The sequence below is a fragment of the Sander lucioperca genome, chromosome 21 (assembly GCF_008315115.2).
Source record: "Sander lucioperca isolate FBNREF2018 chromosome 21, SLUC_FBN_1.2, whole genome shotgun sequence".
NCBI classification, from domain to species: domain Eukaryota; kingdom Metazoa; phylum Chordata; class Actinopteri; order Perciformes; family Percidae; genus Sander; species Sander lucioperca.
Window position 1 is genome coordinate 23,290,389 of NC_050193.1, and position 25,804 is coordinate 23,316,192.

Consider the following 25,804-nt stretch of genomic DNA (forward strand, 5'->3'; position numbering starts at 1 on the left):
GCTGCTGCTAATTCACATTAAATGAGTCACACTAGGGTGGCTTTTATTTAATTGTGAAGCAGTCACAGGAAACACAATTTATTTACCACAGCTGTTAGCACTAAACATAAACAAATAAACAAAAGACATGATCATTTTTGGTATTTTTTTGAAAGCATGAAAACTGGATGTTCATGGCATTTAAAACATAAGTTTGTTTGGCTGCACTGTACACTGAAAAGCCGGTTGCTAAGGGAGACTTAATTTAATCTCTGAGGTGCATAAAAATGTGCAAAATATGAGACACTCAGGTGAATCCAGTTAAAGTAACTATGAGGAACTTTTGGCTCTACAGTAACACCTTCAATTTTTATTTTATTTTAGAAGTTATGGCTGATACTGGGGCCATCACAAAAGAGAAGGAAATTAAACGAAGAACAACTAAAAGCTAAACGGGAGAGTGACAGATGAAGACAATTACGGGATTGTAAATTATTAAAAACTGACCCTGAATTGGCCGTCTTCATAGACAGGTATATAATGTCTATTTCAATTATAAAATTACTTTACAATGCGAGGCATGGTTGTACATCAGTAGCCGACATTAAATTACGTCCTCCTTCCTGCCCAGTTTTTCTTTCTTTTCAGTCCGTGTTTGTGTTGGCCTACTATTTTCTTTTTCCCCTGTACTTGTGTAAAGCATCCTTGGGATTCATGAAAGGCGCTATATGTATTATTATTATGTTGGGTGCTACAACAATCTCTTAATGCTTTGGCTCCTGACACAGTGACATTGATACCCTGTTTAGCCCACGATACATCCAAAGTAGGCTAAGTTACCGTATGCAATACTTCAAATGCAACGATGCATCTGTAACATATTCTCTTATTGTAAATGAATGATTTTTTGTCTGAGCAAAACATTCATTGCAACTATATGACCTCCCGGTAACGCTAACTCAGTAATACATTGGGTAATACATGTTTTCCTCCCGTGGACATTACATTACAGCACCAGCCGGCACACGCTAGAAAAGATCTTCACGACAGCAGGTCTGGTAAAAACACTACCGCTTTTGTTCAAAGGGGCCGCCAAAATGAAATATACAAAGGCAGTTTATTGAGAGGTTTTCTAAATAAACAAGTAGGAAAGCGTTGCGCTAAGAAACATCCGCCCACTTTCTGATGCAGGGTACACTTCCTGTAACTGCCTGTGCAGAGGACACGCTTATGTAATGGCAGTTTCATGTGAAATGTGAAATGAATCTTTATCTGACAGACCACACACACACATGCATAAACAGATGGGCTGATCCTTGCTGTTGTCATCGTCATCGTCATTTTAATGACTGCAGATTGCCTCCTTTGTAGCCTTGAAGGAAGATAAATCCTTTATAGCAGAGAACGGTTTATGGGAGAAGTGATAATGTCAGAGGGCTACTTCGACACACTTAACAGTCTATTGATCTGTTGCATTGTTGCTCAATCCATGCATCTGAAAGGCAAATGTTGATCTGCTTAACAAGACCCTCGGCACCAATCAGCCAGATCTGTAGCAACAAAGCAGGAGCTATATCATCTACAGGCTGTGAAATACCCATGTACACAGAATTATAAAAAAATATAATAAAAATGCCTGCTCTTATTTATTTACGGCACTAAAAACAATTTGTAAAGATTTTTTGGGGGGGCATTTTAGGCCTTTATTTGACAGGACAGCTGAAGACATGAAAGGGGAAAGAGGGGGGGAATGACATGTAGCAAAGGGCCGCAGGTCAGAGTCGAACCCAGGACCACTGCGTCGAGGAGTAAACCTCTATATATGGGAACCCACTCTACCAACTGAGCTATCTGGGCACCCACTAAACACAATTTTAAACAGTTTGTTGACTATGCTTATGAAGGCAATTTTAATCAAGCACAGGAGCAGCATACAGTGCCACTAACAATTAAAACTACCACAGAGATATAGAGTTAATTACTAAAGTAAATACAATGAATGACAATTACTGATGAAAGAAAACAAGAAATTAATTGCAACATAAATAGTTTTAAAAAGGGTAATGAAGTGGCCAGGTTGGCTCAGTTAGTAGAGCAGGCGCACATATACATAGAGAAGGTTTATTCCTCGACGCAGAGATCCAGGGTTTGAGTCCGAACTGTGACGATTTACTGCATGCCTTCCCCCTCTCTCTCTCTCCTTTCTCACCTAGCTGTTCTGTCCATTAAAGGCAGAAAAGCCCCCCCCCCAAAAAAAATGTAATGAAAAACTTTAGGATTATAACTTTACTGTACTTAAGTAAAAGTTTCAGGTACCTATACTCTACTTTAGTATTTGAAGCTTTGAACACTTTATAATTTTCATTTCAGAGGGAAAATATTGTACTTTTTACTTTACTTCATGTATCTGACAGCTGTAGTTACTTTTCAGTTTAAGATTTTACCTGAAAAAACACAGGATACGCTGTGACTATCAGGGAGTGGGCAATTTCCATCGTTCGGTACTCAAAAAGGATGACACTTTAAGGTAACACTTGACCATGTGCTAGCAGCAGAGCAGTATCCATTTCCTCTAATTAACGACTTGTTTGCTAGAGTGATTGGGGGACAAAAGTTCAGCAAGATAGATCTCAGTCAGGCTGAAATCACATGAAATGCTGACCATTAACACACATAAGAGACTTTTCAGATACTGCAGACTGCCTTTTGGCATCATGTCAGCCCTGGCAACTGGTCCAGCGAGCTATGGACCAAATCCTCAGCGGGTTGCCAGGAGTGCAGTGCTACCTGGATGATATTCTGTGCACTGGAGCAAACAATGAAGAGCATCTGAGCAACTTGGAAGCTACTCTTCAAAGACTGAAAGAATATGGCTTAAGAGTGTGTAAGGAAAAATGTCATCGCAAATTGCACTTCTACCCCAGAACGCCTGTCAGATGCTATCCTAAACAATTACAGATGTTTCATTCCCAACTTGGCATCACTTCTACAACCACTGCACTCACTGCTCTGCCAAGATAAAATATGGAATTGGACAGTTGACTACGCTAGAGATCCTGACTCACTTCAACCCAGCACTTTCACTTCAGCTTGCCTGTGACGCCTCTCCTTACGTAGTGGGGACAGTTATCTCTCATGTACAGCTGGATGTTGAGGAAATTGGAATGAAAATGAAAATGGACATTGAACAAGGAAGAAACTTGTCATGCTCAATAAAAACAAGAGGCACTTAGCATTGTTTTTTGAGTCAGAAAATTACATCAGCACCTGTATGGAAGGACGTTTACGTTCCTAATAACGACCACTGACCTCTCACGACCATCCTTGGCCAACACACTGGAATACTGTCTCTCGTTGCATCCTGACTGCAGAGGTAGGCTTTGCTGTCAGCACATTTGTACGACATTAAGTATCGCAAGTCAGACTCTCACTGCAACGCAGATGGTTTATCCAGATTGTCACTCAGTGTCACAAAGCTGGAGTCAAACACTGTAGACATATTCTACATCAGGGAGGTAGGAGAGCACCCTTTTCAGCTGTATAGGTAAAAAAGGAGATGCGCAATGATCCTGAGTTATATGCAGGCTTGGACATCATCATTCCACTGTCACTTTGCACAAAAGTGTTGCAGAAACTTCATTCAAGACACATATAGCAATAGTAAGAATGAAGGAAATAATAAGAAGCTACATTTTGTTGGCAAATATGGATAAACAGATTGAAGATATGGCCAAAAGCTGTTCATCTTGCCACAAAGTCCAAAACAACTCACTTCTAGCTCCTCTTGGGAGTTCCCACAGGAGTCATGACATTGTGTGCACATTGATTTCACTTGACCATTTGAGGACAGAATATTCCTTGTTGCTGTTGATGCATACAGTATTTAAATGGCCTGAGGTGGCTATCATGAGATCAAATACCACAGAGAAGACAATCCAGAAGCTAGGAGAAATGTTTAGTTGCTTTGGATGTCCTGCACAGCTGGGGTCTCATTTATAAAACTGTGCGTAGGGTCCTTACTAAAAGTGTACGTACGCCCAAAAGCCAAAAATGGCGTACACCCAAAAATCTGATTTATAAAACCGTGCGTAAGCACATCTGTAAGCAATGTTCCCTTTATAAATTACAGATCACCCACAAGTGTGCGTACGTGAATCACCCTCTTATCCCACCCTGTACACGCCCATTTCTAACCATAAATAGTCAATGCAAAGCACCTCATGAATGCTGATCAGTATGTAAATGGCCTGGCAGTTGTTCTTTACGCCGAATCATGACGACTGGCGGGGAAAAAGCAAAAAACTTCTCAGATGCTAGGGAATTGCTGCAAATTGAATTTTAATTTCAGCCTGTTCTTGCACAGTGTAGGGAAACCTGATATTACCTATATTAATAATAGCCTACCTTCCAAAACAGCAGGCATTACAGCACTCGGGGACAGCTTCGAAATACCAGCCCTATATGATAACATTTAACAGAACTATATATTATATCCAAACAAGCCTTAGCGATAAAGTTGAAGATTATATATAATAATTATATAAACACTTAGCTGTCTGCCATTTCCCTCTGGAAACAGCCGGTTGCCCCCAGAGTGGCGTGGACCTGTATTTGGACCGGGATGGCACAGTTCTGGCGCATTGCCCTCTCTACTGGACCCAATTCAGTACATAGATCCAAGAGCACAGCTTTAGGGAATTTAAATCGGCATATTAGCCAGTCATCGTCATGGTCCCTGAAGCCTCTTTCTCTCCTGTTTCTTCCATTGGCGTAGTCCTCCTGCAGGGCCAGCAGTGCCATCATGCAGCATTACGCACGGGGGTCTTTATATGTTTACAATAATTTGTGATTGTAGACACCTTGCCAAAATCACAGCATCAACTAGTGGTATCCCTAACCCCGAGATACAATTTAAAGACGAAAGTCTCAGGGAAACACACTTTTCTTCATGCAGGTTTGGTCACGAACAGTATTAAAGTTCGGACTGATAACGAGGACATTAAGTGTAACGATTGCGCGAGAGCTTAACGGTTGTATTTTCAGGCTTTGACATTTGATGATATATGCACAGTATTAAAGACAGATATTTAGTTATTTACACTGTGTTCTGAGGTTATCTAATGCTAGGGTATTTGATGCTATCCTGTATTCCATGGAGTCCGGCCATCTCCTCTTCCTGCGCTCCGTAGCGGACAATCTGATGGTGAGACAGCGCCGATTAAATATTAAGAAGGAATTAAGAAAGAATTTTGCCATCAGCTGATGTAACATTTACTTTCTGCAGTCTGACTTCAGTTCACCACCTCACCATCTGCGTCGCCAATTCCCATTGTCTCCAAAAATGTGCGTACGCATGAGTCAGAGTTTGTGTGGAGGACCGCACATTCTCCCGTCAAGTTGTTTTTTTTATAAATCACAACCTTTGCATGGGAAGTGGCGTGCGCACATTTTCAGCCCCGTTTTCAGCTTTCTGTTATTGCCGCTAGCGTTGTTAGCACCCTGTGCTGGTATTTTTGCTGGCGGGGTACGTGTTGCTATAGTCGCTGGCTGGTGGCTTACTGTGGCTGTGTCCCAGGGGCTGTTGCCCGCTATCATCCCGACTTAAGTCTCTAAGTGCCTGGGAGTGAGGCAAACGGACTGGAGTGTGCTAGCTGGTCTAACTCAAAATTAGATTAATCTTATACCCATTCAGCTAGCTAGAAGAAAATGCTGTATTACTGTTTTTTTAATTTTTATTTCTGTGAGTATATTTCTTTGACATTGTATGATTGACAATTACTCTAGAACATATCATCTGGTGTTTCCGGGCATTTCCCATGTTTGACGGAAGTTAGAGCAACTAGAGGGGTCAAAGGTTATATGACACCATAACAGGCGGCCAAACGCTTAATTCATAAAATTTACAGATTCTTAGGGTTTAAACATTGTTGGAAACATTTGGGGTAATGTAAGTACGTACTTAAACATTATTCCAAATGTAATTATTTATTAATAAATAAATAATCAATAATTCATTTATAGTAATAAATATTTATATATATATATAAAACATATAGGGCTTTTTAGGCATTTTTATGCAGAAATATTACTTAGGCTATTAAATCTTTAAATGGTCCAAGATATAACACAAACATACACACGCACGCGCACGCACACACACACACACACACACACAAACGCGGGCACACACACACACACACACACACACACACACACACACACACACACACACTCACTCACTCACACACACACACACACACACACACACACACACACACACACACACACACACACACACAGTATTTCAACACCTCCTCTTGACTCCGTGCAGCAGCCTTTAGCTGTTACCTAGTTACAAGCAAGAGACGGAGCGACTGTTATAATGTTGCAGTGGTGACTTCAGTGCATCAGTCGGTCCGAGAACAGACGGAGGGGGAAAAAACTCACCGACAAACAAACCAGAGGACCGGAGCGGGCTGTATTACGGCTGAGGATGAAGATAAAAACACGTCCTAAACCAACTGCAGCTGCTCCTCTCGCGTTGTTTCAATCAATAAATCCTAAATCAACGTACGAGACCGGGCTTAAGAAGACCACGGTTTGAAAAGTCTTATCGTAAAGGTAAGTGTAAATAGTACATTTAGTAATAATTATGGACGTTTTTACCGTAAACGAGACAGTTTACGGTAAACAGTCCGTGTCTTACTTCTGCATTGAGAGTGAAGATCGTTTTTTACAACATTAAACCAAGAATCGTAACACAACAATTCCTCAAATGTTTTTAATTAGCCTACTTCCAGAGGCGGGTTTAACAATTTTGTAATTGCGTTTATTTTATTTTTTTGTCTCTTCACGGCCGTATTGTGTCTCTTCATGGTAATTTTGCAGTTTTTAAAGTCATTGTGTTTCTCATCCCATTAGCCTCAAGATTTTGAAACTAAGCTGGATTTAATTGAAAGTTTCTGGTGGCCTGATCTTTTTTTTATAAAGTAAGCAGTCATAACTGAGCGTGCGTGCGTGCGTGCATCCTCTTATTTAGCATTATAATAAATGCAAAGCAGTATATAAACACGTTACAAACAAAGCCAAAAGGTACAGGCAAAGCTGCAGTGGGTAGAATGAAAAAAAGCGCCAGGATTTAGTAGGGAGACCTCTTCCTGGAGCTCACCCTCTCCCCACTCTGTCGCAGGGGATGGAAATACTGTAGGATGGAATAGGAATGCTCTCTCTTTCTGAAATGACCTGTAATTGACTAAAGTCTCCTGTCACGTCTAGATTTATCAGAGCCTAGAATCAGAGCCAAGAAGAACTGCAATGTAACCCAATGGGGCAATTGTGCACCCTCGATTTTTGTCCACTAAAAGTGATTTTGTTTTGCCACTGACAGGCTCAGATTGTTATTAAAAGTGTTTGACAACAACATCGATCTCACAAGGTGACTTCTGTCCGACGACAGAGGTGTGAAGGTGTGAAGAAAGGCGTTCTGGGAGCCTGCATGTTGGTTTGGAGTAGGCTACAGAAATTACATGTTTGTGTAGTTATCTATACGTTTTTCAATGCCATGGCTCAATATTTAAATGATTTCGACAATGTGGATGAGGTCATTATAATTAGATGGCCACCTGTATTCATTTGAGCCAGAGTACACGGACGAAGAGAGGAGAGAGAGAGAGAGAGAGAGAGAGAGGCTGCAGCTGTGGAGTAATTTGTACGAAATAGGCTATAATACATCCATGGTTTTGTGTTATCTAAAAGATTTTCAATAAAAAACAATGGTTCGTATTTGCTCATGTTGATTAGAGGGGAAAATCCTCTGACGTGGTGACACAACGTTGTGTAGTGTCCGAGGTATATCACTAGACACATCCAGACTACAGATATCTGGCAGCAACAGGTCCCACTCATATTCATATAAACATATTCTTTGGGCATAAAACAATGGACCCACAGCACTCACGGGAGCACCACCAATAGCCCAATCCTCGCAGCCCTCCAGCCGCTGCTTCACTGACTCACCGAGCCCAGAGGAGAATCCTTGTTCACTCTTCTAAAGCCCCAGGATGAATAAATGACACTTTTATAATTGTGTCTCTCTCTCTCTTCATCTGTATACTCTGGCGCAAATGAATACAGGCGGTCATTGAACTGTAATGACCTCATCCACGTTGTCAAAACCATTTAAATATTGAGCCACCATGGCACTGACAATCTTTTAGATAAGAGGAGCCTATCATTTCTGCAGCCTATACTCCAAAACTACCTACCAGAACGCCTTTCTCCCGACTTGTGTTCCACTCTCCACACTGCTGTCTTAGTCTCCTCGTGAGATTGATGTCATTGTGAGACACTTTTTTTTTTTTTCAGGTTTTCAGGTTCTTATTGATTCTCGATTCCGATTATTTGAGGGGTGAAGATGAAACGGTTCACAAGCTTATTTCACAGATAAGAGGAACGTGTTATTTTGATTCAATGATGGTTTACAGTTTTACTGGCCTTTTTCAACATAAAATAAAGCCACACTTTAGAGCGGCGCTTACTGTGCTCCGTGGCGGCAACACAACAAGCATCTGGAAGTACGGTGGCCGCTATGGAAACCAAAACTTGCGTGTGTTAAATTTGGATTCGAAACCAAATTTTCCAAACGATTCCAATAAAAAAACAATTCTCTTGGAATCGTAATTTTTGAAACAATTTCTAGTTGGAACCGGTTCTCGAGGCCCAATCCTAACAGTAACTCAGGCACTCCTTCAGACATGAGATTGGCCGGGTAAATTGCCATCTCATTTATGTAAAGAGGATGCGTGTCTTATCCCTCTCCTCTTGAAAATGAAGCTGGAAAAGAAACGAAAGGTGAACAGGATATGTCTATCTTGATCCTTCAGCCCTTGAGAATGGCATCTACCTCACATGGAGAGTCCGTACAAGCAGAATAGGTTTAGCAAAGCTTAACGCTAAAGCCAGTATTGGAGCTGTGTGTGAATTCACTGGGTTTATTTAGTCCCTCTGACTCACCGAGCCCAGAGGAGAAGCCATGTTCGCTCCTCTAAAGCCCCAGGATGAAGGAATGACATATTTATCATTGTGTCATACATATAACTGTGTCAAGTCCACATGGGCCGACAAGACACCATAGATTCATACAAGCCAGGACCAGATGGAAACTTAAGCATCTTTCAGACCATCACTGTCTACAAGAAAACAGATACTATATAAGTAGTACTGCAGAAATTAGGGTAAATACTGATGTTGATTACGTAAATTAAGGCAATTTGTTTTTGTATTGAAAGTTTTCTAAAACTTTGTGTTTAAATATGCAAATGAGGCATTATGTAATGCTAACTTTTGCTGAATTTAGGAGAAATCTACAACTGCAAACAGACAAAATGTAGTCAAATAAACACCTAAATGTGTAGTTTGGATGTTTCCTTTCCACTAATCTGAAAGAAGACATGTTATGGAAGCAAAATAGCCCAATATCTCAAAGTGCATAAAAAAAACTGTTTTTACATGTACTGTCTCACTTTAATCTGTAAAACTAAGTAATTAACAAATATTGCAAAAAGAGATGAGAGAAAATGTTGATGAACTCATCTTCAGTTATTACGGAACTTCTGAAAGCGAAGCTACGCACACCCTCTACGGACATGAGAGGATGACGGAAATGTTGTCTTATCCTCCAGTAAAGATTTTAGAGTGTTTGTTGAGGGTCCTGTGTTGTTTAAATATGAATCCGCCATCGCTAAACTTTGAAATAAATCAGCAAACAAAGTCCGACATCGCTAAGCCTGTGTTCATTTTGATTTGTGAGAGACGACACCTGGTGGGGTCTGTCATCCAGGACGAGTGCAACCTGACAAACTGATTATCAACAGTTAAAGGATTTAAAGTGCAGACACAGATAAGAGTACAGATTTATGTTTTACAGTATTATAAATGAATATAATATATAATATATATATCACTTTAAGATGAATAATTAAGTAGCAAAAACATTAAAGCAATCAAATGAAATGCACAAAGATAAGAATTGCAGCATATTCAGACAACAGAGTAGTTCAATATTCTTATATAAAAAGATTGATCAGACTCAGTGTTCTGTTCTCACGGATGATTGCCTGAAAGACTCATCAGACAATTTGAAAAAAAAGTCCCATCTTACTGAAGGAGATGGTCAAATATATTTCTGACATTTTTTAAGCATAACTTACTAACATCTCTTACTGTCAGTATTGTGTGCTAACAGAAACCGAACAAATGATTATTTTGTACCAATTCTTTTAAGAGTTTGATTCGCACCAAGTTTGTACTGGTACGTACTGCCTACAGGAAATAGCTTGCGTAAGTCCAACACTGACAGAAGCTCTCACCCACTCTGCTTTTATACGTTACCAAACTAACTGCCAGACTTATAAATGGAAGCATTATGAATTCATATGCATGTTGATTTACTTTCATCATCTCAAGGTCATTTCTTAATTCTGCTACTGTCGGTGGATTTTAGTTTATTGACCGTGAAAATAATATACAAGTAGCATCAACATGATTACCACAGTAAGTAAAGTAAAAACACTTCTTGATTTCATATTTTATCAGTTTTAGTGTGCCTATGCTTGAATACCAAATATTCAAAAACTCAAGCTACTCGATTTATTAAGACGTCCAAGGCAACATAACACTTGAGCTTCCCTGCACTACTTAAAAGCACAACACATAAATAAGCTGCTGGATTCGTGTACTGTATACTCAGGGAGGAAGCTTCAATCTGTTGCCACTGGATGCCATGAAGACACTGTATGACACAGTTTGTCTGTGATAATGTTCAACAAGGTGTCCTGATTTTAGGAAAAAGCGGACGGATGGTTTATTCTTCAATGTCTATTATTGTCTCTATCAGGACACCTCCGAGTGCTTGTTTGCATGGCCACTAACCAAAAACTAAAAGACTGCTCAAATTATCACTTTGAAAGTAAAAGAGTTAAATGTTAATGTAGTGTGAAGCATCTGTATTGTTGCCACGGTTACCACCAGATGAATCCACCTTTCACACTTATTAAAACTGTAAATTAAAATGATGTTCGTAGTTTACTTGTAAATGATATTTAAGGGCAGTATTTCTCACGGCCACGGCCCAATATTTGTCCAATGGCAAAATACGCATACACTTTTAGATCGTAGTAGACTGATGTTAAAAAGAAGGCCATACCTATCATTTATCTACATTTTCTTTCAACCTTCATTCTTTCTTCATTCTTTGATGTAAACCATTATAATATTATAACATTCTCGTCCACTCACGTCTGCTGAGGTCCCAACTGTTTAGTTATTAACTGCTTGGCAAAACGCCTAACATTCACTCTCGGCTTTCAAGAGGAGAAAATACAAAAGAAAGCTAAACAAATACGCTAATCAAACAGCTCTGCCAATGTTTTTAACCATGACCCTGACCTGCCTTCTCACTGCTGAGTCCCATCACTACTGAGAAATCAGGGCAGAATGATTGGCTTCGTGAAGCAGGAGAGTAGAACAATGGATTAAATGTGGTTTTAAATTTTGATCTCTCGTGTTACAGACAGCCTCACAGAAAATATAAAACTACGATATTAATTAGTTAATTTCCACGTTTCCCTCTTTGTCCCGGCTTTTACAGATTCAGTTTTAGTTTCTTCTCACATGCTTCATGTACGTCATACCTTCATCCATTACATGTGTGTTATTTACGAACTCAGAAGCTCATTCAGTAAGCGACTAAGGATGCTTCAGTTTTGTGAACAATTTAGAAGGTCTTTTGTTCCAGCAGCGGTCAGATGTGTTTAATGAACACTGTGGTCTTTAGATGTAGCACCTATCAGCTGTTTATCAGGACTCCAATGCCTCTTTATGGTGTTCTTTATTTGTTGTATTGTGTATTATTTGTTGTGTACTGTGAATGTAATGTCTATATTGTATGTTGTCTGTATGAGTTGATTGGGTGGCAGATGAGTTTTCCCATTGGGGATTAATAAAGTTTTGTAATCTAATCTGATCTAATTTATTTGCTAAATCTGTGCCTGGTGCACTGCATTTTTTAAATTATTGATACACTAACTTTTCTAACTCATCCAAGCGTAAAAACCAACCAGTCCAGTCCTCCAACCCATAAGACCACATAGGTTGTTTGTTCCTATCCTCTACAGGTGCGTTTCCTAAATTAGCTACCCTACCCAGTTGCAGCAGATCAACACATCCTCATCCTTAAACGTAACTGTCACAGTTCATGGTTAATGTTGTGAAACGGTCACAGTTTGGTCATGCTTAGGTGTAGGAAAAGATCGTGGTTTGGGTTCAAATCAGTACATTTGTTATGTTACTTCACTACCGTGTGTAAGTATATGACTTAGTTACACATGTAGTCTCGCATTGCCAGACCTTCCTCCACAGTGCTGCGGAGGAAGGTCTGGCAAGTCCACACAGAATTCCAGGGTGGAACAAAAAGCGGCTCTGGTTTATTTGCATTTCTTTAAACCAATCTTAACCGTCTTGGGCGGTGCTAAGCGCCAGACGGAGCAACGGTGCCTCTGCAAAATAGCCTCGAACTTGTTTTGGTGGAACATGTGTACGTTCAAAGGTTGTTTTAGTCGTTCATCAGAAAACTCAGATTGGACAGATAGTCTAGCTAGCTGTCTGGATTTACCCTGCAGAGATCTGAGGAGCAGTTAACCATAGTCCTCATAAATCCGCCAGAGTTTAGAATGCCAACACAAAGAAAGCAGAAGGTGACGGACATCTGGCCGAATATTAAGGACATCCGGCGGAATTTCCGGCGGCACCTGAACAATCCCGGAAATGAAACGTTGTTGATATAGACTATTACACATGTGATGTAGTTAAGTTTGTTACATAAAGTTAAAATTACTCAATGTTAACTTTTAGTTTCAAACGGGACTCAGACAGCGGTCTGCTGGGTTAAAGTCCTGTTTTTGTTTGAGCTGAAACGTACTGTAAAGCTCCAGAAAGTCAAGGGGAGCTGCAGATTCAGATGATAATTCTCTGTAGGTTCATCACTACAACCAAGTATAAAATGTCATAAAAAGATAGTAAGCACAGTGCCAAACCTATGCCCTGTAGTGTGTACCTGAGTGCATCTGTTGATCTGTGCTGCTGTCAGGATGACGCAGCTTCTCTCTGAAATACTCTGAACCTTTCAAGTGCTCTGGCTGTGGAAGACTGACCTTTGTGATGGATGCTCAGCTCGCTGCTGCAGCAGCGCTCAACAGCTAAGATGTTGGCATTTCCGCTCCTACAGCGAGCTGCAGTTCAAACCTGTGTGAGATACAAATGTTGTCTCGCTTGTTTTTACCTGCAGCTTATCATCGTTGTGTTGTTGATTGATTACGTGAATATATTTAGTCCCTAAATTGTGTGCTGATAGAGCACTGGCAGTGATAATAAACCTTATCAGTAATACTTTAACCCCCCTATTTAGCATTATAAAAATATAAACATTTAACTCGCTATAATGGAGTAATAAGCAGCTATAAGATCATTGTCTGTCTCCTATAAAGACATTTTATATTATTACAACTGCATTTTACAAGGTGTAGGAGTAGATCTAATTTTAAGACTTTTTAACTCGTAATACAACTTTTTTATTTGCGTTTTTAAATTACTTAAAACATGTCTGAAAGGTATCTCCAAATTTAATCAGACCTTATTATAATTTAATATATAATAATTTTGGAAGCTACTGAGAAACCTTGGGGACTTCCCAATTAACATATTTGTGCAAAAGAAAAACATTTTGGTTAAAGGCATACTATGTAACTTTTCCCTCTTCGGTCCCCCTACAGGTTGTCTCATTGGAACTACGAGCTGTAGTCCCAATGAGACAACCTGTAGGGGGACCAAAGAGGGAAAAGTTACATAGTATGCCTTTAAACCATATGTGATTAATAAAGTAATTTTATGTTAGAGAATAGTGTGTGATATTGTATGTATTTGTAATGTCTCTGGAGGTTTTTAGGGGGGATTTTAAACTCTGGATAATTGTATCGATATCTAAAAATACTGCATTGTCTATATCGTGAGAAATGATTTTCACAGGCAATTCAAAAACCCCTCATTCAAAATAGCACCTTACTGTAAGTCGTAAATAGTTTTGTTGAAACAGTAAAACATTTTGGTGTTAATAATTAATAATTATTCCACTAGGATAAGAACTCACTCTGAAGAAATGTGCTTCCCGTTTGTAGTACTTGTTATTTGTGTCTCGGTCACACCAGCTTTCACCTTCAGCAGCTCCGCTAGCTGCATGTTTGTTCTGCACTTCTGGTAAAACATATTGTTTGGTTAGTCCAAGAGTGTTTGAATGAACTTTGATATCCAAATTATGATGTCAACTACAATTTGAAGTTGTACTTAAAACTTCAGTGCTGGTTGTAACAACAAGTGCATTTTACTGTAATAAGATAGCAAACACTCGTTGAGCAGCTACTTTCTCAGAAATATGACAGAAGAGCAGCTAGATTATCTGTTTACAGTGCAGCCAAACCGGTCCGTGTACTTGGTGGCCAACGGATTTTCGTTTTGAAAGGAAAAAAACAAAAACGAAAAACGGCCAGTTTCCCAATTACCATTAGTAAATAGGAAAACAAAAAACGGAAAACAACCCATTATTCGTTTTTTGTTTTGATATTAAAAAACGGAAAACGAAAAACAATCTCGTTATCCGATTGTCTTTGATGTATTTGTAGATGGAACTCGGAAATTAAAATACGTGTGTATAAGTCGTATTCCTTAATTTTGCATTGGTATTTTTTTCGTGACCCGGAAGTTACTCCCGCCACGCCAAGACCCGCCCTTCAATAGCATTTATTGGCCAGTACCGCCTGTAAGATCCGTTCTGTGCATGCGCATAATTACGTAGTAGAAAACTAACAATGTCCCTGTGCGATTTGTAACTGTCGGTACACGATCCGTTCTGCCTGCACGATAGACTGTATATAAGTAACATGTGTCAACACTTTACGACCAAACATTACAACTTTTTTATTAAATCTTTTTTTATTAAATCTTTATTATACAATAGTCATAGCTACAAACATTCGAAACTTGTCACTGATCCAAAACCGTGTAGCGACATCGTTGTTGTGTTGTTTACGTTAATGTTTTTACCTAATACTTCGTCTTGACTAATAACCATAGACTGTCTATTATTAATGCGATGAAGTGTAAACGTACATAAGTGTCCTTTTGAAGATGGGATGACAGCTCTCCCAGCCACCACTGCTGTATACCACTATAGTAGCTACATGCTAACGGCAGTAAACACTATAGTAGCTACATGCTAACGGTCATCTTAGCTGGCAATGTTGTTAAATTCTCCCCATTTCCGGGTCACATTCCTGCTGAAACATGTCCGATTGTGTAGTGTTTGGTCCGCGATTTTTGACGTTAGAAAGTGCTGCTTCGTTCCACTACAATCTAACGTTAGCATACTCATAGCTAACTATTGTAGCTGCATGCTAACGCGACATAGCGGAGCATATATAGCTAGCTATGTACGTATGTAGCAGGACTTTGTACCGTAAAAAATCACCAATAAAGGCTTCTAAACCAAATACTAAACAAATACAAATACAGTAAAGTGACCGGAATTAGGGGTGAAATGTCCAGCATTGAGCTACATAATAGTTTGCTAGGAGTTAGCTGGTCTCTCACAGAGATCTCATTTGTAGCCCTGTTTTTACCTGATACTTTCATAAAAGTACAAACACAGTGAGAGGTATACACATGCTTAAACTTTATTTAAAACATGGTTAACCTGAAGCAGGACGGAGTCATGACTTATAACACCAAAGCAAGGCTTCTAGCTCAGGCTAGCTAGCGTTAGCAAATTACCTTCAAAGTTGCAAAGAAATGACGAAACGTAAAATTTGAAGCCTTTATTTAATTTGCTACATGGTGTTGTACTGGATGGCCGGACGACCCTCCGTATATCATTAACAGATACTTTAGGCAACTCCAGCAAACACCTTGTAAACTTCATCTTTGCCATCATAACGGTCTACTGTCACTGTCTAATGTTTTCTTCCGGTAACCGGGAATGTCCAAACATCCTTACGCCAATGCGTGCATAGAGCTGTGAAGTTTGCCGGTGTTCGCGCAAGCGTAGAACTGATCAGGCAGTGCACAGAACGGATTTTACAGGCGGTACGGATCGGGTACTGACAAAGGAATAAGATTTATACACAGATTTTAATTTCCCAGTTCCATCTACAAATACATCAAAGAAAATCGGATAACGAGATTGTTTTTCGTTTTCCGTTTTTTAATATCAAAACAAAAAACGAATAATGGGTTGTTTTCCATTTTTTGTTTTCCTATTTACTAATGGTAATTGGGAAACTGGCCATTTTTCGTTTTTGTTTTTTTCCTTTCAAAACGAAAATCCGTTGGCCACCAAAGTACACGGACCCAAACCAATTAATTTTTAATATTATGTTGAAAATTGCAGTATCTTGTTTTGTAGATGCATATTAGATAAACTATTGCAATTAATGCTAACCTCTGTGACAAATACATTGTTTCCTGTGAAACATTAAAAACCACCAGTGGAATGTGGAGTAGCAGCAGCTTTTTGGTTATCATTAGCAGTAACTTAATCTAGCTCTGATACAATGTCACGGAAGTGAATAGTAAACAGTGAAGCTGTTATCAATGAGATAAAATTATGCTGCTTTGTTTCATGTAAATCCCTGCTATTCGTGTGTGTGTGTGTGTGTGTGTGTGTGTGTGTGTTGTGTGTATGTTAAGGCAATTATTAATTATTATTCTTAATTACTAACATTGAAAACAACTAGTGTAAATCCATTGATATTGCTAAAAAAAAAATGTTGAGCATATTTTCTTCAATGTTATAGCAGCCATGTTCCCTTGGAATTACATCTATAAATTACTACAATATTTTCCTAATTACAGGGTCGGTGAGGTGGTGGTCGGGGTGGTTGGTAGATGTACAAAGTGCAGGACTTTTACACCAGAGATTGGGTTCACATCCTGATTCCTGTCTGTGGTTAGGTTTAGGCAACAGAAGCACTTAAGTTAAGGTCAGGGAAAGATTGTGGTTTTCAGTTAAATGATAATAAACATGTTGTGTCTCAAGTCATTACAGACCTTTTCTGTATTAAACCACAATCACAATATTTCCCTGACATACCAGTGTTACATTGTGCCTCTCCATTCAGCCACATTCCCACTTCCCCAAATCCCTTTATTGCTATTTCTCTACCTGTCCAAAAAATACTCTTAGACATTTCCACATGCTCTCGTTTTCACTTTCCTCGTCAGCCCTGCAGTATATAATCGGCCCATTTCCTCTCAATTCCTGGCCAGATTATCAAAGTTGCTTCTTGCCATTGCTTTCGAGCCTTTGTCCATGGAATAATGATTCTTTGCTTTAGATAAGTTTACCTGCTGGCTTCCTGGTTTTGACTGCATGCCTCTTTATTCAGTAAACTGTACCTCCAGTTGGTCAATAATAAATCCCTGATTAGGTCCTTTCCCTGCTGCCTCACACTCACTGGCGGTATACACTACAAGTGGAAAGTATGTTGCACAATCTGACATATTTTGGGAAATCAACATTATGTTACTCGCCAAATACTTTAACAGTTCAGAATCAGAAAAGGTTTTATTGCCACAATATAATACACTTATGTGGAATTTGCCTTGGTGAAAGGTGCATACGTAAACAAACAAACAAACATATTAAACATTCATATGAAATAATCAATCAATACAGAAAAACAAATATATACATACAAAATAACCGTTGCATTAGAAAAAGAGAGGCTGAATGGGTTGAGTGCAAAATTTGCAAAGAATATATGCAATGGGCAGATGTAAAGTCCAGGATGAAGGTTAGTTAAGGGTAGTGACTATGGATGGGGTTACTAGAAATTTGTGTTTCCTTCAAATCGCATTTGCTTTTGCAAATTAGTTGTATATAAAACATGATTTTATGGGTCTGTTTACATGCTATGTATTGCAGATGTGTGTAAATAATTTAAAACTTCAAGCTGTTTCAATCTGTCAGCTTTTGATCCAAATAATTCTGTATAGAGTGAATCAGTGGATCAACAAAGTGGAATAAATGTGTCACCGGTAACAGCATGACCACAAGGGAGGAGTCCTTGATATAGATCAGACCGCCGACCAATCAAAAGCAGCGGACATCAGATGATTCAAATATAGATCACATCATTTTAGCCAGGGTGTCCTCTTTTATCAGATGTTATTTTCACGAAGTATTCTGGGTTTCTCCTCCGACAGCTGCAGCCTCTGGTTTCCCAGTCAAAGCAGATGTGTGCAGACAGCTATTGTCAGTCTGTTAGTTAGTATTCAGATTGTAAGGCTGTGTTGCTGTATTGGTTACATGACCTGCACTGATTGTTCTCCGCTCGCGCCATTCAAAGAAAAGAAAGACAGACAAGGTCTTGACACCGGCAGCAGTTCAGAACCTCAATTTAAAAATAGATTTCCTCTTTCAGAGATGTTTGAACGGCCCCCAAGTGTTTAGTATGAAGATTAATGAGGCAAGATGAAATACATCAAATACCATACAGATATCAGACTTCAGGGTGTTTTGAGATGAGAGCCGTATCAATTGATTTCTCCGAGTCATCACAGCTGCACTACACTACACTACTTTTTTCTCTTCTTTTTTTTGTACTTTTATTGCAACTTCTTCACTTAATTTACAATCCATTACCGTACAGTGCAGTACAATTTTCATATCCTTGTCTATGCAATCCACCCAGTGCTGATAATAATAATAATAAAATAACAGTAGCAACCTACATAACTAAAGAAAAGTTAAATTCAAAAAGAAAAGAAAAAAGAAATATATATATATATATATTAGGGCTGCCAATCGATTAAAAAATGTAATCTAATTAATTACATACTCTGTGATTAATTAATTGAAATTAATTGCATACATAATTAACGGTGTCTGAACCGATACTTTTTAAGAAAGTAAAAAAAGAAAAGAAAAAAAAAGGGTTGACATTAAAGAACATCTTGTTTATTACTAAGGCCATATGGTCAAAATTAAATGATTTAATAATAATGTATAACAATAACAATAACTTATTTCACTAGTAAATTGCTGTTGAATGAGAAAAACACTACCAGATGAGAAAAGGACATTTACAATAACTTCAAATGCACCATGAGGCTGTAGTTTACCAGTTTCAATGAACGCACCGTCTGTTTTGTTTCTCCGACGGCAGCTGCAGATTGTTACATACCGGTGTTGAATCCTCTACAGTAAAACACAGTCAAACTTTACACCGTTTAGCGTTAGCTGTCAGCATTTTAACCGTTTTTAATCCAGCTACTAGCTAGCGGTAGGCTAACGTTAGCTGCTGTTGAGTATAGTGTTAACTAGCTAGCGGTAGGCCAGATTTCGGTAGCCAGAGTTGGCAGGAAGAAGATTTTTACAAGTAAATGTTCCAATTAATGATCGAGGCAGCACATTCTCGTCTCCCTCCTTCATTTTACAGTCGAATGGTGGCTAGAGCGGCTCCGGGTCAAACGTCAATATGGAATGGATTAATCTGCGTTATTTTTTTTTATTATTTTGACAGCCCTAATAAAATATATATATATATATATAGTATACATATACTGTTGATTGTTTTTTTGATTACTTGATTGTTTAAAAATAGTTTTTTTTAAAAGAGATTTCTTTTGTCTCTAAACCCAAGGATTTCAAGCTAACTATGATAATATTTTTGGAAAAATCAACTATTCAATGGAAGGAGAAATTTGTACTGAACCATTAATAACTCCAAAGGAGCATCATAAATAACATCGCATCGTGGTTTTACAGATTGTAGCTGTGATAAAAGAGAAGCTTCTGGTCCATAACTAATATTTAATTAAAGTATATCAGCTTAGTGTACTTGGAGCCAATTGATGGATCTAATCCAACTGATCTAATCCTAGTTATAATGAAATAAGCCTTCAATAGCTGCATGAAGCCTTGAGCTGAGCTGTTGTTATTTTGTTTTATTAGATCCCCCATTTATCACCTATAGGACCAGGACAAAAGTGTGGAATTATTTTTTTTCTCTCTTTGAAACATTTTCACTGAAAAAAAGAAGAGAAGAGAAAGATCTGTCCTTGTTTTGCTGCCATGTGCTGCCGTTTATTTGGTTCTGTTTGATTTACGACACTGATCTCTGGGTTTTCTCTTCCGCTGGTTTCTATGGTGATCCAGATTACCAAATTTAATGTGAAATGTTCTTAGTCACAAAGATGGGGAGATATTGAAAAATGATTAATGTGACAGTTTGGTGAAATCGAAAAAAAGCTACTCAAGTCTCATAAAAAGACATACAGTACATTTGTTGGTTATTCTTGTTTGCTGTTTTCATATTTCTTTTAAATTGAACTCCAGGAAGACAGAGAGGCTGAATGCCAATTTTTGTCGACTGCAGCTGTCGCCATCGAGGTGTCAATTACTTTTCAGTCGGTTTGTTTGATGAACTCTATCAATGAGCTCAGGACACATCTGTGTTTTTCTCACTGTTGATTTTCTGAAAGCAACATTAATCATTTTGGGAAAAAGAGATGGTCAAAAATATTTCCTCTGAAATGGTGCTCATGATGCTTTTATTGGGACATGATATTGACTACTCTGTGGTACAGCTGTGTTGTTAATGTAGAGTGAAATGAAGTAGCAGGCCTCCATATACCGTAATGTTGTCTTTTGCATCACTGGACACTTCAAATAGTGTAGGCTATAGTGTTTCATGGATATTTCTCTACATCAGTTTTAATGTTCACCATGGAAATGTTTGTTTACCAACCCCAGTGAAAAAAAGGAAACATATAGTGCGACATTTTGGGAAATACACTTTTTCTTTCTTGAGTCTTGTCTTGTGTCTGTATGATAAATATGAAGCTCACAGATAGTTTCCCTTATATTTTAGGTGTTATTTTCACACATTTCTGTGTAAAAGCCCAAAAAGAGACCAAGAACCCAAATCTCTAAATTCACCATTTTTTAGTAGGCCTATGTGCTTCTGTCACAACTAGTGACACAGAAATGTAATGAAATACATTAAATACCATACAGATATCAGGTCCAAAATTTGCACCATTTACTAGCCAAATGCTGGTAAAATATGCAAGTGGCTGGTAGATTTGTTTCACTCACCAGCCAAAAAACAATGGTTATCTATTGAGTGGCTGGTAAAACTTGAACATTCACTAGCCATTTGGCTGGTGGACAAAAAAGTTAATTGTGGACCAGGCTTCAGGGTGTTTTGAGATGGGAGATTATTTAGTAGTAGGCTAAACACTTCTGTCACAATTAGTGACAAAAATAGCTAGCTTAGGCACAGCAGTGCTTTGAGCTAAATGATAACATTAGCATGCTAACATGCTCACAGTGATGATGCTAACATGCGGATGTTTAGCAGGTATTATGTTTACCGTATTCAACTAAGTTTAATGTGTTAGCATGCTAACATTTCCTATTTATCCCTAAACACAAATTACTTCTTTAAAATGTAGCTTCTGGAGACCATGAATATTTGTACAAAAGTAAATGACAATCCATCTAGTTGTTGACATATTTCAGTCTGGAACAAAGTAGTGGACAGACCGGCCTACATTGCCATCCCTTGCCCCACACGGCTAGCATGGTTAATATTAACCTGAATAAATGGTCGTATTTTTGTTTCTTTTTGATTTCTGCATTAAAATGACTGTGTGAATGGGTAGGCGAGTGCACCAGCTGTCTCCTGAAACCACACAGTCTCACCTCCATGTGTCCTACAGCCCACTCCCAAGTGTGTTCCCAGTTCATGTTAATCTAAGTGCTGCTGGGTTGCTAATGAAATTGCCCACGTGTGGGAACACACTCTGTTTAATTTACCTGCCGTATCAGTAATACCAAATATAGCTGCTGTGGTTAAATCAATCTACCTGCAAACATCCATTTTCACCCGTTTTGATTGTTTCCTTTCTGACTCATCATTTTATATCCACCATTTTCCCATCTGCTTTCCATCATTTTATCTGTATCCTGTGTTTTTCTTTTTGTCTCTCTACCACTTGCCCTCTGAGCGTTATCTTTGCCTGTGTCCTGTGTTTGTCATTGTAAACATGTTGATTACATTACAGTATTTTATGATTGCTTTGTGCTCAGTTCTCACAACAGAGTTTGACTGTGTAAAATACCCATTCGACTTGTTTAATCACTGAAACAGTGCATGTGTTTGGAAATGTCTTCTTATTTTAACATAACTATCCTCATGAGCACTATTGCAACATAATTGCTAATTACTTCATTAACACTGTCATGCATCTTAAATGTATGGGAAAGGGGAATGCATGGGGAAAAAATGAAAAATAATGTATTTGATTACTTTCAAGAAGTTGCAATGTATTGAGGTTCTGTTGCAGTCATTTTAATTGTTCTTTAAGGTAATTTTCCTGCATATCAGCCTACTGTATTTTATATGATGAACTTTACAAGTGATTAAAATAAGAATAAGGTTTAGGTTTAGGTAGGAATTAAAAACAATCTTCTTGGTACACACAGGACAAATAAGCAGTGAATTCGTCTCAATCATTATTTTATCTTAATCTACTGAATGTACTGCAGTCAGACTCAACATCGTGTAGGCCTATTTACAGTAAAACAACACATTCAATAAGAAATTCAAGATATTACTAGATAAGTAAAAACGTTTTTGAAAGGCATTCTTACAAAATGCATTTCAAATACTGACTTTTTTTGTAAATTGTAGGCTTTTTTATCATTGCTAGATGTATAATCTTGAGGAAATGATCACTGCAGTTTGTGTTGATGAAAATAAGATGCTGTAAAGCCAAAGCATTTGTCAAATACTGTAACAGGCACTCGGAGCAAAGATGCACTTGACATTAATTAAAACAATCCTGTAATAATAATGCTTAATAATATTCTTTTGATTTTAACCACTTGAAACATTTTGGTTTTTTGGTAGTAGTTGTTGCAACTGTCCCTTCAGGTTTGTGTGGGGGTTTTTTTGTTTCAACATTTGGGCAGATTTTATATCATTTACAATTAAGGAAACCTTCAGCATGTTTTAAAAGTCAGTGTGTAGTGAAAGTGTGTGATTTCAAAGTAATATGCAACACAAAGTCACTTAAAACAAAAGGGTCCTATCCGAAAAAAACAACTAAGCAGAATAAGTTAGTGTGACACCTGTTGTCAGAACAGAGTCAAGATACCTGGTGGCTTTCAAAGAAATGTGCAAACATACAGTCTTTCAAATATAGAAAGTTATTTTCTTTTAAAGTCAGCAACACTTAGGTATTGGAAGTAATAATAGCTTATTGTGTTTTAAAGAAAAAAAACAACTATCTTGTGTCCTTGGAAGACCAAGATGTGTTTTATTTGTTTTTATTTCATTAGAGATGAAACAAATGTAGGAAACGATTCAGTCAGATAACTAATTGATTTTTTTCCCAGCCCAACAGATCAGATGGGCGGGAGCTGAGACAACAGAAGGACAAAGCCACAGAAATAGCACATCTATGGGTGTCATCTAGCTCCCCGGGCTGAAGATGATGGATGAGATGTGGGAGAACGGCAGCTTCGCCAGCCCCTCGCCCGGACTCCCTCTGTTTCTGCTCATGTTTAACGACAGCGATCTGAACGAGACGCTGTCCAACTCCACTAACTCCAGCATCCCAGTTGTCTCCTTAGGTCCTAGCGTGGCAGGGGTCCTCCTACCACTCATATATATAATCGTGTGTATCATTGGCCTGGGCGGAAACACTTTGGTCATTCACATTGTGCTGCACTACTCAAAGATAGAGTCAGTGACCAACATCTACATCCTCAACTTAGCTATCGCTGATGAGCTCTTCATGCTCAGTCTGCCTTTCCTGGCGGTTCAGAACACCCTCCAGTCGTGGCCATTTGGCTCCTTCATGTGCCGTCTGGTCATGACTGTCGACTCCATCAACCAGTTCACCAGCATCTTCTGCCTGACTGTGATGAGTATCGATCGCTACCTTGCTGTAGTCCACCCCATTCGGTCTTCAAAGTGGCGGCGCCCTCAGGTGGCCAAAGTTGTGAATGGCACCGTCTGGGCTCTGTCCTTTCTTGTTATTCTGCCTGTGGTGATCTTTGCCAACATCCAGAAGACAGGAGGTACCTGTAACATCGCCTGGCCAAAGCCGGCTAACATATGGCGGGCGGCTTTCATTATTTACACCTCCACGGTTGGATTTTTCTGCCCTCTTCTTATCATCTGCCTCTGCTATCTGCTTATCGTCTTCAAGGTCCGCAGCTCGGGTAAAAAAGTCCACGCCACCTCCACCAAGCGCAGGAAGTCGGAGAGAAAAGTGACGCGCTTGGTTGTGATTGTTGTTGCCGTGTTTGTCTTCTGTTGGCTGCCTTTCTACGCCCTCAACATCCTCAACTTGCTGGTTTCACTGCCCTCAGAGTACCAGGGTTTTTACTATTTTGTTGTAGTGCTCGGCTACGCTAACAGCTGCGCCAACCCCATCGTCTATGCCTTCATGTCAGACAACTTCAAGAGGGGTTTCCGGAAAGCCCTCTGCCGCTCCACGAGGAAGGTGGAGAACCATGAGCCCATGGAGCTCCAGCAGCAGCAGCAGAGGGAGGGCAGGTCAGCACTCAAGCCCAGAGAAAGCCTGAGACGGGTATTCAAGGATGAAGAGGAGTACGACGAGGAAGACGTCTCGGAAATGACTGAGATCTACAGAATCGCCCAAAATGGCAACAGCAGCTTCCAGCCGCAGAGCTTGCAGCCACTGTTGTCCGAGAAAGGAGCGACTCCAGGAGCAATGGAGCTGTCGTCCCCAGACAGGAAGAACAAATCTGGGGACGTGAAAGGGAAAGATCCAGCCAACGGGTCAACACTGACTGTACCGTTGCTTCTCAATGGAACCAAAAATGGGAGCATTAAAACTCTGCCAGAGGAGAACTTGGAACAGAGCACCTCACTTGAGATAAGTTACTTATAGTGTAAATGACGGACTGTATCTTACTTGAAGTGAACTCAGTATTACGACACAGGGCAGCCAACACTGAACTGTTTGTAACGGAGCAAAAAGCCCATTCGAAATGTATATATAATGAAAAACTAAAACGGGCCTTAGAATTTGCTTTTTCTGATCAACGGACTCAAAGTTTCTTTAACATTTGAAGGATATACTAAAGCTTCACAAACTACTAACTATATTCCTGTTTATATTGTGTACATATGCATGAATATGAATGTACAAAGTTGTGCCTTTATTTACTATTATCACATGTATCTTGTTAATCATTTTACCTTTTTATTCCATGTGACAATCATTCGCTCAAATTGGACTGTATTTAAGCTTAAATCAACATTCACTGCAACACATTAGCTGAACATTGATGCTATTACTTTATTTTAGATAGGAATCCCATGCCTGTAACCACATCTCCTATTATTGTTTTTATAAAGGTTTTAAGGGTTAAATGTAATAGCTGCCAAGGTTATGATGGTTTGAAAGTTTTAGGGAGGTGGTCAAGGTGTATGGTGGGTGTATACAGCGTAGGACAAGGTTCACATCCTGAGTCCCATGTGTGGTTAGGTTTAAGCATTTTGGTTAAGGTTTGTGAAACATCTTAGTTTTAGTTAAATGGTCATAAATACATCGTGTCTCGGGCTTCAAGTCACTTTTGACTGTTTCTGTATTAAACCAACACCACAATCTTTCTCTAACTTGAAGTGCTGCCCGTACTTGAACATAACTAAAAAAAAATTGTTGTGCTGTTTCT

The 25,804-nt window shown here is 39.0% G+C and overlaps 1 protein-coding gene across 2 annotated transcripts; it reads left to right on the forward strand.

The window, feature by feature from the left end:
* Nucleotides 1–6,287: 6,287 nt before the first annotated feature.
* sstr3 (somatostatin receptor 3) lies at nt 6,288–25,700 on the forward strand. Of its 2 annotated transcripts, none has more exons than XM_031319072.2 (2): nt 6,288–6,600; nt 23,500–25,700. In XM_031319072.2, the coding sequence occupies exon 2, from the start codon at nt 23,587–23,589 to the stop codon at nt 25,015–25,017; it is 1,431 nt and encodes a 476-aa protein (XP_031174932.1). In that variant the 5' UTR covers nt 6,288–6,600; nt 23,500–23,586; the 3' UTR covers nt 25,018–25,700. The 2 variants fall into 2 exon arrangements, with proteins under 2 accessions (XP_031174932.1, XP_031174931.1); XM_031319071.2 differs by having other exon boundaries at nt 23,505–25,700.
* Nucleotides 25,701–25,804: the final 104 nt, after the last annotated feature.